The sequence below is a fragment of the Mesoplodon densirostris genome, chromosome 17 (genome assembly GCF_025265405.1).
Source record: "Mesoplodon densirostris isolate mMesDen1 chromosome 17, mMesDen1 primary haplotype, whole genome shotgun sequence".
In the NCBI taxonomy this organism is placed as follows: Eukaryota; Metazoa; Chordata; class Mammalia; order Artiodactyla; family Ziphiidae; genus Mesoplodon; species Mesoplodon densirostris.
Window position 1 is genome coordinate 9,612,656 of NC_082677.1, and position 13,164 is coordinate 9,625,819.

The following is a 13,164-nucleotide window of genomic DNA, read 5'->3' on the forward strand; positions in this document are numbered from 1 at the left end:
TACAGGGGACACGGGTTCGTGCCCTGGTCCGGGAGGATCCCACGTGCCGTGGAGCGGCTGGGCCCGTGAGCCATGGCTGCTGAGCCTGCGCGTCCGGAGCCTGTGCTCCGCAACGGGAGGGGCCACAACAGTGAGAGGCCCGCGTACCGCAAAAAAAAAAAAGCATACTACACCCCCTCCCACCCCACCCTCCACACACGCATACACACACGTACACATTGCACCCCAGGGATGATTTTGACCCCTTGGATCTCGGGAGAAGTATTTTTAAAAAGCTTTTCTGGTGGTTCTGATGCTCAGTCAGGTTTGGGAGCCTTTAGGTTTAGTTAACAGCGACTGACTGATCTTACAGAGCGGAGCTCACGCTGGGCAGCAGGAAAGTGAGCAGGAGGGCAAGCACTGGGGTAGGAGCCTGGATTCAAATATCCCCCTGGCCCTCTCTGGCCATGGGACCTTGGATAGTCACACCGTTTTTCTTATCCTCATTTGTCTTATAATGTAGTAGAGATCATAGCACCCACCCTGACTACCTTAAAGGACTTTTGTGAGAACCTACTGATTTTAAACCACCGTCACAAACCTTAGTGGAAAAACACTTAACTGTAAAGTGTTACACAAATATTCAGGATCATCATTAATCGTTATCATTATTCTCATGGGGACCCTGGGATGCCAGAATGCCACAGTCAACTCCCATCTATTATACCCTGTTTTAACCTTGAGGCAACATTGGGGCAGGGCTGTGGAAATGGTTCCATATTGTCACTACCCAGGAACAGTTACCCCTCCCTAAGTGCTAGACTGTGATTAGGGTTTGGGTCCTGGAGTCATCCAAGATCTCACAAATCTCACAATGACCTGTAGATCATTCAAAATGTGCCACTCTCATAAATCTACATAACAACAAGGAGTAGTTACTTAATTTCTCCAAGCCTTGGATTTCTTCATGCGTAAAGTGGGGACAGTAGCAGTACCCAGGGCCACACTGTACGATTGTGTAGGTTGTGCCAGGGGGACCATGGAGGTTGAAATCCAGCCCAGGGAACACTCACCTAGCCACACGCCCATGGGACTGTGTTTTCTCAGAGGAGGCATTGTTTTCTAACAGTCTTCTTTTTTTTGCTTTTTTTTTTTTTAAACATCTTTATTGGAGTATAATTGCTTTACAATGTAGTTCATGGCCCCGAGTGGAAGCCTTTTTCTTAATCACAGCAAGCTGCTGTGTGTGCTAACAGGGACCCTGAGAGTACTTGCCCTGAAGCCTGGGCATCAAATGAAAAAACACATGAAGCCTTAGCACAATGCCTGGCATAAAATAGGGTCTGATTCAGGGTAGCTGAATCTGCCTACTCTTTTACTATTCAGAACTACACAAACACATTCTTGTTTGAAGTAGCTTAAGAGAAAATGAAAATGCACACACTCTTCTTTTTATTCAATTGCCCAAATACTTTGCATTAAATAATGAACCTAACTTTCAAACAAAGGAAGATGTCTTCTTTTTTTTACATCATTAAATGGGGAGTTCTATGTCTAGCTTCTGATAGCAAAGGAGGATTTAACCTATGAAACATTATGAGACTAGACTCGGTCAGCTTCAGTGTTCCTCACAGAGACAGATGGACATCATGACAAAATAAAATTCGCCAATATGTGCTGGAAATCCCTGGTGATAAATCACAGGCTTTATTACTGCCTCTCCTAATTTCCTTTTCTTAGTAAGTAGTCCTAGGTGAAATCTACACAGGAAATAGCCTTAATGGTTTTAAAAGCAGTGGTTTAATGAATAATCTATTACGGATATTGTAAATAAATTTTAAATTAAGAAACAGATTAACTAAGAAGTTTTCAAAAACAAGCTTTGGATCTGAAAATCTAGCATACCAAGAGTGTGTAATTTGTCCCAATCTCCTATTATACCTAAGCAATGCAATACCTTTAAAAAACTAATTAAAATACTTGCTTCGGTATATGTGATAACTAAAATATAATCATTATAACTCTGTAAACACCAGGGGTGATGTTATTGCCTTATTTCATAATGATGCTGTCAAAATCAATAAACAATAAAAGAAAACCACCACACTTTCCTTCTTGGGAGATCACCTTCCCCAAGAGCAAGTTGCACAGAGTATATGGATTATAGATTGTAGATGCTGAAGGGAAAGCTTGCAGGTCCCTTCCAGATCTAATATCCTGTGATTTTACAAGTCACTTTTATCTTACTTAAATAACACCAAATCACCAATGACAGTGATCTCACCAATAATGCAGGATTAGCTACCTCATTTGCCAGGCCCAGTATAAAATGAAAATGTGGGCCCTCCATTCAACAATTATTAATAATTTGAAGATTGTAACAGTAGAGCATTTAAACTAAGTATGGGGCCTCTCTGAGCATGGGGACTTGCCTGCGTGGGGTGCAGGGACTGTTGAGATTCTACTGGTATCTGCAGGCCCTGGACTCCTAGCTCTCCCCCCTCCTTGTTCCTTCTCCAATTCTGGCAGATGTAGTTCCAACATCAGAAAGTACCAGTTAAGTTGCTGCTGTTGATGGGGGCTAGGTAACCAAAGCAGTATGGGGAATGACACTGGCAGGCATCCTGGGGTGTCCTTCTGGGCTTCCGCCCTTTCCTTGTCTATCAAAACATCTGATGAAATCCAGACAGAAAAGGAACTAAAATACTTAGAGCATTAAGTTTCCTTTAGACGCACATTCTAGTTTTATAGACTCATTGATTTTTAAAATTAAACAGGGCCTTAGAGATAATCTAGTCCAACTTCTCTCATTTTAATTTGGTGTCCATCAAATTCCAGTTAGGCCAAGGACATGGGAATGATTTCTTGGTTGCATAGCTCTAAAGCTGATAGTAATTTTGATGAACAAACCATAATTGATGATCTTTCAGAAAAATGTTAGTATAATAGTATGATGAATGATTCATGCTATAACACTAATGGATTTGCACAAGATGCTGCCAACCACGTTAGCAACATATGTACTATTTTATTTTGTTTTTAAATTCGATTCAAAGCAAAGAGAGTGAGGCTAATGTCTTAGCTCTTGGAAATCCCTGAACATGGGATCTAGAATGGGTCCACAAGATATGGGAACAAGGCAGATGAATCCAGGTATGAAGCGAGTGGCTGGTTTAAGGCTAGAGCAAAAAGCATCTCCTTTGTCAGAAAATGTCTGTTCTCCACAGAGAATACATCTATGTATCTATATATCTATATCTACATCTATATACATATGTATTTTAAAAAAATGAACCCTTATACGTTGTTAATTAGGGGTCAGACACTATGCTAAATGCTTTGAAAATATTAACTCATTTAATTCTCATGACAACCCTATAAGTTCTATGCTTATCCTCCTTTTTAAGATGGGGAAATTTAGGAACATCAAGATTATTTATCTTTCCCAAGGACCCACTGTGTAAGAGGTGGAGGTAGGATGCAAACCCATCCTACCTCCACCTCTTGCTCCAGTAGCTGCTCTTAACCACTAGGGCATGATGCATGCCAGTAATCTTCCACCATGCCCAAACACCACTCACCCTGCCCTCCACTGCATTGTATGCAACAAAAGTAAAACAACATGCATTTAAGACACTTGGAGATCTATGCTCCCAGCACTGTAGCCATAGCTGTGCCAAATAATTATATCAACGTTATGGCTGAACTGGTGCTAATTTCACAGATGTGAGTTACCATTACACAGCTGTGATTTTATGCAAATGATGATGGCTCAAACAGCTTCAGTCACTTTTCCACCACCACCACCACAGTGCTTCTCTACAGGGTTAAGAGCAATTTTCCACTTGTCATTGTTGCTTTGATTTAGATTTAAGAACTAGAAATCAAATGCTTACCCTAAAGCCTCTCTTCTTTCTTTCCAAAAAGAATAAAACAGCCTATGAGACAATGGTTGAAATATGTAAAAGCTTTTTTTTCTCTCTTACTTTCTTTTTTTTTTTTGGTGGGGGGAGGTACGTGGGCCTCTCACTGCTGTGGCCTCTCCCGTTGTGGAGCACAGGCTCCAGACATGCAGGCTCAGCGGCCATGGCCCACAAGCCCAGCCGCTCCACGGCATGTGGGATCTTCCCGGACCGGGGCACGAACCTGGGTCCCGTGCATCACCAGCCAGACTCTCAACCACTGCACCACCAGGGAAGCCCTCTCTTACTTTCATTCTAACAATTGCTCCTCTTTTATGGCTATTGTTTATGAAGTCTTTTCTTGGGACTAAAATAAAGATATAATTTATTTCCAAGACCATGGGGACAATTCCTCTTGGCTAGGAAAGGTGTGATCAATCATTGCTTTTCAAGAGTTCTGCAATGAATGCAACTCATTGTCGGCCAAAGAAAGGAAGCCATCTTTGCAATGTCATTGTGACAACCCAGACTTTCTCATGCAGCAGTAGATTAGTTTAACTTATTCTGTCACACCTTCCAGATATTCATATATTTGTACTTTTAGGATATTATTCTAATGGTAAACATTAAATTTCAATGGAAAACACGTTCAAAGATCCTTCAAGAAACCTGGACATGTTTCTACTTTATCCAGATGGAGAGAGGATAAGAAGCATATAAGACTTTCCAATTAAAGTCATTGATAGTAAATGTATCAATTTTCATGAGGTCGAACAACAATTATCTCTAGAGTTCACTTAATTTCATGCATAGGAAGGAGAAAGAAGTATTCAACAAACACAGTATGTCATGATGAAATACAGATTAAAATATGCCCTACTACACAAAATAACAGAACCATTAGGTTCTGAAATTTTTACTCTAGATAAAAATGTTACTAAGGAAATATTCTGCCTGAGAACATAAGATAGCTTGACACAGCAGATTTGCAAATACAATACTGTGTAGTCATGGTGCATTCTATACTGTCCTTTAGCACTTTCTGGAAGCCTGCTCTATTTCTGGTTAAATAGATGAGTTAAGGGATTTGAGCAGCATAATAAAATTTGTGTGCTTTGCCAGGATAAAACCACAGTCCTGAATTAATATCCTGCACTACAGTTCCAACATGCTTTGACAAGGATGCTATTTCATGGCTCAATAAATACTTATTGACTAACTACAAACATGACAAAAATGTTTGCCCTTCAACTCGACTGCCTTAGGACTAAACACTCGAGGATTCTGAAAAAAAGCCCAGGAACATTGCAACAGTTCTCAAACCACGTTTGTTTTCATTTGGCAATATCCCTAAACTTGCAAAAGGGTAGAATAGAAATATACTGGTGGATAAACCCCCAGAAAACTACATTTTTCTTTATAAGTTGTTTTGTTCAACGTAAGATTGAAAAAGCACACACACACACACACACACAAAGAATATATATTAATTTCATAGACATGCTCCACGTCTAAATGATCAGGTTGGTGACTGATCCAAAGCTGTATTAAGTGGTCTTAAGGGATTTCAGCCAACTGGCAGGGCTCCTGTATCCTATTCAGAGCACCCACCCACAAATAATGAACATGGTCCTCTCTTTGCTCCAACTTTAGGAGAAAATGTGTTACTTCCAAGGTTTGGGCAGCATATTGCAGATGGGTTAGGCCATGTTTAAGTTATCTTCCTTACAAACACAAAAACTTAAGATGCGGTTACCTATTTTTCTCTGAGAAATTTCCCTTCCATCAACTTTATTATGGACAGACCATAATTGGTAAAGGTCAACAAATGGATGCAATATTGGAAAATTCAATATAGTACAGAAACTTTCTTACAAGCTAAACTTTGATTAGCCTACTCCCAGATACCACAACACTGGAGAAGTCACCTTTCCAAGATAAAGTTCTTACCCCATTACATGTGTGGTCAACAAGTCACGGTAACCATAGATGTATTCCTGCTAAGATTATTTTTATCTAATTAACTATATTTTAATTTTTATGGGGCAACCCTAAGAAGTCTTTCCTTTAAATGTTATTTTTACTTTGCAATATCATTTTTAAATTTAAAATGTATATTTTATTAGTGTGATATATTTTTATGATTATTTTTTATTCATCAAAAGTTCTGGGACCAAGTAGATCGGTCACAAAAGATTATTTGATATATCACTACTATTATTCAGCTATAAGAATGCTGAGTTTAGGAACAGTGCTGCTATTTTTCTTATTCCCCAGAAATTTAGCACATGTATATGTATATACAGTTCATGTCCCAATATTGTGTTCTAAATAAAGGATGTCCTAGGACTTGGTCCTTGGCCCCTCCTCTTATATTCTCTTCTAAGTAACCCATCCAGTCCTAAGGCTTTACTCTATAGTAGTCATATGCCAATAACTCTCAGATTTCTATCTTTGGCTTTGACTTTTCTCCCAAAACTTTACTCATACAACCAGCTCTTTGACTTTTACTTTGGATGTCTAATAGGCATCTTTGGCTTAATTTGGCCAAAGGAGAACTCGCTCTTCATCTGGCTTATGCAAAAAAAGGTCCTTTTGCACTGCAAGATGCAAATATTCCACCTGTCCCCAACTCAGCCCATGGCTCTACAAACCTAGGAGCCCTTGATCCCTCTCCCTCACCTCCAACAAAAAATGTCAGCATTGTTGTCTCTACTTCCAAGACATATTCCAAATCTGTCCCATTCTCTCCATTTTCATCATTATCAGCCTAGTCCGTGTCACTGTTTCTCTCTTACCTGGACCACTCCAGTAGTAACTTATTCAGGTCCTGTCCTTCCTCTGTTTAAAATCCTTTGCTACTTATCACATGTAGAACCAAATCCAAACTTCTTGCCCTGGCAACAAGGCCCAACCTAATCTTATAACCTGACTCTACCCATACCTCTGACCTGATCTCTTACCATCTACTTGTACCACCTTTTTTCATTATGCTCCAGGCACACCATTTTTCATTTGTTTGTTTGTTTGTTTTCCCTTCTCTTTTCTGTCCCTGTAAAATATCAAGCTCATTCCAACCTCACTTAAGTAAAACTTTTCTTCGGGACTTAGACTATGATCTCGTACTAGACACAGACTGCTGCAAGTTATCATATGGTAGTTAACATAAGTCAGTGATTCTGAACCCAGACTGTACACTGGAACCAGTATTAAAAAAAATACTGATCCCCAGGCCCCATGTGAACCAAATCAGAGTCTCTGGGGGGCAGTAAGGACATTCATATTTCCAAAAGGCTCCAGGTGACCCTGTGGGTAGCTAAGGCTGAGAGGAACCCTGGTACATATGATGTGTTCTCTTTCTCTGATTTTCACTGTATATTTACCTGACTTAGATTTTCTTTTTTGTTATTGTTAATATAAATCACATCTCAATGTATTCCCTTTTCAAGAGATGTTTAAAAAGAAAAAACTGACAGAGTAGGATGGCCTGTTCTTTACAGTAAAGTGATAATAAAAAGGAAGAACATTGATATAAAACAAATGAAAAGGATCAGCTGGTATCATCCTGTACTTTTTGCTACCATGGAACACATTTAGATTTTAATAAGGAACTTTTTTATGGCCCATGTTCTATTCTTGATCCCGCTCTGCATTTAAGTCCCAATCTCATGTTTACATCACATCACAGGATGCTACTGTTGACTTTGAGGATGAATAAACCTGTTTTAACATGACAAGAAGTCACTGAAATTTGGTGGAATTAGCATTTCTAACAAAACTCAAACTTTTCAGTGTTTTAGGTTAGTTTGTTTTTGGCAGCAATATAACTTCCTGTGTCTAAGAGAAATGATTTAAAATAAGACTATGAAAGAGATCAAAAGATTTGGCCATCAACTAGTTCACAAGCTACCTAAATATTGTTATGTGAGTATAAAGGAATCATACATATGGATTACATTTCCATTAAAACAGAGTACGGTTTTAAAATGAAGGAGCAGGGCTTCCCTGGTGGCGCAGTGGTTGGGAGCCCGCCTGCCGATGCAGAGGACGTGGGTTCGTGCCCCGGTCCGGGAGGATCCCACATGCTGCGGAGCGGCTGGGCCCGTGGGCCATGGCCGCTGAGCCTGCACATCCAAAGCCTGTGCTCCGCAACGGGAGAGGCCACAACAGTGAGAGGCCCGCATCCCGCCAAAAAAAAAAAAAAAAAGGAAGGAGCAGAAAGCTTTAGAAAACTCATTTGGATTTTTTTCAGGCCTTAACTTTTTTTTTTTTAAATAAATTTATTTATTTATTTATTTTTGGCTGCATTGGGTCTTTGTTGCTACACGCGGGCTTCCTCTAGTTGTGGCAAGCGGGGGCTACTCTTCGTTGTGGTGCGCGGGCTTCTCATTGCAGTGGCTTCTCTTGTTGCGGAGTACGGGCTCTAGGTGCGTGGGCTTCAGTAGTTGTGGCACATGGGCTCAGTAGTTGTGGCTCATGGGCTCTAGAGCACAGGCTTAGTAGTTGTGGCACACAGGTTTAGTTGCTCCACGGCATGTGGGCTCTTCCTGGACCAGCGCTCGAACCCGTGTCCGCTGCATTGGGGGGTGGATTCTTAACCACTGAGCCACCAGGGAAGCCCCAGACCTAAACTTTTGAGAAGTAGTTCAAGCTGCTTACAAAGACTAAAAGCTAAAGGGTATGCTTCTGCCTAGAGAATTTAATGATGCTATAAAAGTTAAGAATTGTCACCAGTGGTGGCTGATTAGGGAACTGAAGAGGCCAAAAGAACCTGTCATTCACCCACCTTGAAGAAACCTGCATTTACGCTTTATGACAACAACTCTTTCTTGCAGCCCTTGGCTTCTTGCAGCGATGGTAATGGGCAGAGCACACCACATGAGAGCCCCAATAAGGTAGATGTATGGCTGTTTGTTTGTTTTAACTCTCTATAAGCCCATACACTACCCAGCCCAATAGGATGACTGGGAGACAAGCTATTTTTGGTGCATAGGGTTATCCTTGTCACTGCAGGAGGAAAGAGCAATTTTTCCGATTAATTTTGTTGTTCTTTTTAAAACTAATTGCAAACGACAGAGAGACTTAGAGAAAGGATTTGAGGTCAATGTGTCTCCATAAGAGCCATGGAGAAGGCAGCATGGTATAACACAAAATGGGCACAGATGACCTTCGACTTCTGACAACCTGAATTAGAATACTTCTTTGAACACTAACTAACTTTGTCATCTTGGGAATAAACAACAATTACCACCATTATTTCAATGATCAATATTGAGATGACAGGTGAGAAAAACTCTTGCTGACTCTTATGAGGATTAGAGTCTTAGGTAATTAAGAAGTAAGTACATGTTGGCAAAAACGCCACAATCCGATGAAAGTCTGGCAGCTACTACAGAATTGGAAAGCCCAAGAGGAGCTCCCAGTATCAGTCTTTCTTTAACCAATAACCCCCTTTTATAATTTTGTAATGAAATGAACATATCTGAACATCATTCACACCTCATCCTTCTATCGGTTTCACTATTTGTGCCGTTGTGATGCGTGTGAAGAAATAGTTTTCCAGTTATGTATAATCCCCTCCTTCCCAAATACAGTCCCACAGCACAGAAATCCACAAGCTTCACTATGTTTAAAACAGCTCTACTTCTTCTTGTCTTTTTGTCCCATTGACAAGACGGGCTTTCACGAAGCGAAGTAACAGTGAGTTAGAATAAGGATTTCCTGCCTCAGGATGTTAAAAAGCAAAAGGACGCATCAAATACCTTCAGAATGCTCTAGACAACAAACACAAGTTTGTTATAAAGCACTTTGAATACTGTTCTACTGACTAAGTGTAATAAGAAGAAAATTTTAGGGAAATTAAAGAAGTCCCAGCACAAAACTTTTACCTGATAGAAAAAAGCTGAAAAAAAAAAAAAAAAGCCAATAGCCTCACATCATCTCTTGGGGGGCAGGCAGAGTCTCTCTGGGGTACATTCATACAGTTGGTTATGATGATATTGTGAACTAAACCATATAAATAAAACTTTTACAAATGAAGAACACTTTCACCTAGAATTGATGCCAACATTAATAACTTAAGTATTTCAGTGTCTCATGGCCAAAGTTCCATATTTTAGCTACCTTTGCAAGAAAACCCAATAAAATCAATTTGCATCTAAAAGCTCCTTCATGGAGTTGGCTTGGTTTTGTGGCAAGCATCCCAGCTTGCTTAGAGAAGCAGAGGTTGAAGTCTGCTTTACAGAGGATTGTTTGGTCCCAGTTGAATAACCTGCTGGCATCCACTGTTAGCAGAGTGGTAAGCAGATTATGGGTAAGCAGATATTAATATTCTGATTAAACATTTTAAAACCTCATACCACTACTTTAAAAAATAATTACACTACTCTGGGAGAACTCTTATACTTACCATTCTGAAGCCACTTTTAGCCTGAATTTCTATATATCCATGATCTTAAAAATCTCTACCTATCACTTATTTCTCAGAATCAAAACTTTTTCTCTCCACCGCCCTAACTAAACTGCAAAGTCTAAAATTCATGTGAATAAATGACTTCCCTGGAAAATCTTAACGGTTTTAAGTCTTTACATTATACTCTTGTCCTTCCCAGATGTCCTTTTGAAAAAGACAGGGCTGCAGTCATCTTTGGCCTCAGCTTCTATAAAAACCCAGCACAGCTTTGGCAGCCCTCTTGGAAACACTTCTTGTTTCCTGAGGATCCACTGATTTAACAAACTTAACAAACTTAATAACAGAAGCTATGAAAGAGGCATTTGCAGTAAGCATTCTGAAGTTATGAAGCAACACATGTTTACTAGAGCACAAAAACTTTTATAACACCATCCATCATGTAGATTATACAATTTAGCACGATAACAAGGAAAGTTATTAGTTGTTATTAATTAGGTCTGCAATGCACATACAGGTCTTTAAAACTCAACAGTCAAAACTACTGGGTTACCACAACTTATTTCTGCGTCCAGACTGCAAAGCCTGTTTATTTCTTGGGTGCTTACTAAATAGGGCCACTGTATTGGAGAGAAAATACGGGATAAACATTTTATGCTGACAATATTGAGTGCTGGAATCATCTATAATCCCTACTTCTAATTTGACCAGCTAGGCTGATAAAGACCTAGCTCAAGGAGACACAGACTCTGGGCATCTACTCCAGAATGCTGTCAGACCAATGAAGAGATGTGGCTGCATGGGTGTAAGGACAGAAGATCTTGCAAAGGACTTCTACATTTCTTCAATCAGAAAATGGGGGAGGAGCCCAGAGAAGGTTCCATCTTCCATCTCACCCTTGGCATCCCTGCCCTCTGTCCAGGCTTCATACCTTCTTCTTCTCTAGACCTCTCTTCCACCCCTGTGGTCACTGGCCAACTCGGAGATACTGCTGGAGAGACAGGAGGCAAGAAGATCCAGAGACTAGACTCACGGTCAGCTCAGGGGCCCTTACATCCACACGTCCCCCATTTCCAGAAACATCTTCCAGCAGCTAACACTTGGGGAAAGCATTCCAAAATCCTACACTGCCTCAGAACTGTGCTGTGGAGGAAGGCCACCTTCCCTTATTGTGGCAGGTATGATGTGGTGACTCACCAGACCTAATGCTCCCAGCATGGGCTCTGTGAAGGCTCAGACCACTTCCTGCATCCGTGGCCCTACTAGGAGGTAGGTCCAAGGAGCATGCACAGAAGAAAGACCACAGCCAGGAGGCTGGGGGAGGTGCTAAGGAAGGGACAGGCCTTCTAACCTAAGCAAGGATTCTTAAGAACCTTTTGGCTCAGGATAATCACCTCTTTTCTTCCTCTGAATCATGAGCAATGGATTCCAAAAGGGAGGCCGCTCTTTTGCAGCCCCAAAATGAGGAGAGCGGATCCACAGCTGGACAGGGGTTGTGGGCAGCTATCTACCAGCACCAACCACTGTCCATCTGTCTTTGCCCAAATCCTCCCCTCTACCCCATAAACATCTGTCTCCCAGAGCTTTGGATACTCTCCCTAGCCTTGTCTTGACTCTCCCGCCCACACAGGCAGTGGACGTGTCCCTCGTGGAAAAGGCGAAGTTGGGAGAGGGACCGATCTCCTGGAGCCCACTTGGGCTGGGCACTCATTCACTCACTGGGCTGGGGTGGGTGGATGGTGGCAGAGCCGGGGCCAGCCCAGGCAAAGCGGCCACTCGGAAGACTCCCCAGGTAATCCCCGCGCCTGCTCCCGGTCCCGCGCGCCGCGCCCCGCCGGGCTGTCCGCGCGCGCGGGGCGGAGCCCACACGCACCAGGTCCCCGCGCGCGGAAAGCGGGGAGCTCTGGCGCCCCGTCCCGGCCCAGCAACGGGGTGAGAGCAGCCTCCTCCGCCCATCCCCGGGCTCTGAAAACCTGTGCCGGGAGCCCACAGCGGCGGCGGGGCGGTGGGCCGGGCGGGGCGACGCGGCCCGCGCCTCCTCCCGCTCCCGCGGTCCCGAGTCTCGGGGGCAACCGACCTGCCAGCCGTCTCTCCCGGACGTTTCTCCACAGCCGATCCCAGGCTCTGGCGGTAGAGTCCCGCAACTGCTCACTGATTGACCGCCTGAGCTGCGTTTGGAAAGGTTTCCGCTTGCCGGTCATTTTAGATCCGTCCTCATAACGACCAGCGGGCTTGCCACCGCCAGTCCCGCGTGGCCCGCAACTCAGACTCCCGGCGACTCGAGATGCCAGACGCCGGACTCCCGCTGGGGTCCCGGGGCCAGCCAGGGGCGCGACAGGGGTCCTCCGCCGTCCAGCGCGGGGGCCGGGACGCGTTGCCACTGCGCGCGCCGCGCAAGGGTAACTTCGGCGCTCCGTCGACTCCTCTACCCCTTTCCCCCTTTCCCTCCCCTCCCTCCCCTCGGCTCAGCGTTCCTCCGCTCCCCTCCTCTCCCGTCCTTCCCTCCCCTCTCCCTCCCGGACGGTCTAGCGCCCCACTCCTTCCCCCAGGGAGTTTTCTCTCCCTCCCGCCCTCGCCTAAATCTGACAGCTTGGTCCCGACGGGCCCCCGATTACGGAGTTTCCACCCCTCTTTTCATTTTCACTCAGAGGCCAGGGGCTGTACCATATTCCTCCCATTTCTTGATACTTTACATTTTTTCACTCAGAAAGCGCCACCATCACAACCATTACAAAAATGTTAAACTGTGCCATAGCTAGTGCCGAAATAACTCATCGTAGTTTTCCTGAATTCAAATCACTTGAATTCGACTCCTCAGTTTGGCTGACATTCTTTTGGAGTTAGATACTGGTGCACTTGCATTATATCAATCTT

The 13,164-nt window shown here is 43.1% G+C and overlaps 1 protein-coding gene across 3 annotated transcripts in view; it reads right to left on the bottom strand.

The window, feature by feature from the left end:
* STARD13 (StAR related lipid transfer domain containing 13) overlaps positions 1 to 12,710 on the bottom strand; it is a 253,253-nt gene extending 240,543 nt beyond the window's left edge. The window contains exons 1-2 of one of the 3 annotated variants that reach the window (XM_060079643.1): positions 12,368 to 12,710; positions 11,222 to 11,278 (exon numbers count right to left, since the gene is read on the bottom strand). In XM_060079643.1, coding sequence (XP_059935626.1) covers positions 11,222 to 11,278; positions 12,368 to 12,491 — 181 coding nt within the window. In that variant the 5' untranslated portion in view covers positions 12,492 to 12,710. Of the gene's footprint in view, positions 1 to 11,221; positions 11,282 to 12,367 lie in introns of all 3 variants that reach the window. The other 2 variants (XM_060079642.1, XM_060079645.1) reach the window with 2 other exon arrangements.
* Positions 12,711 to 13,164: the final 454 nt, after the last annotated feature.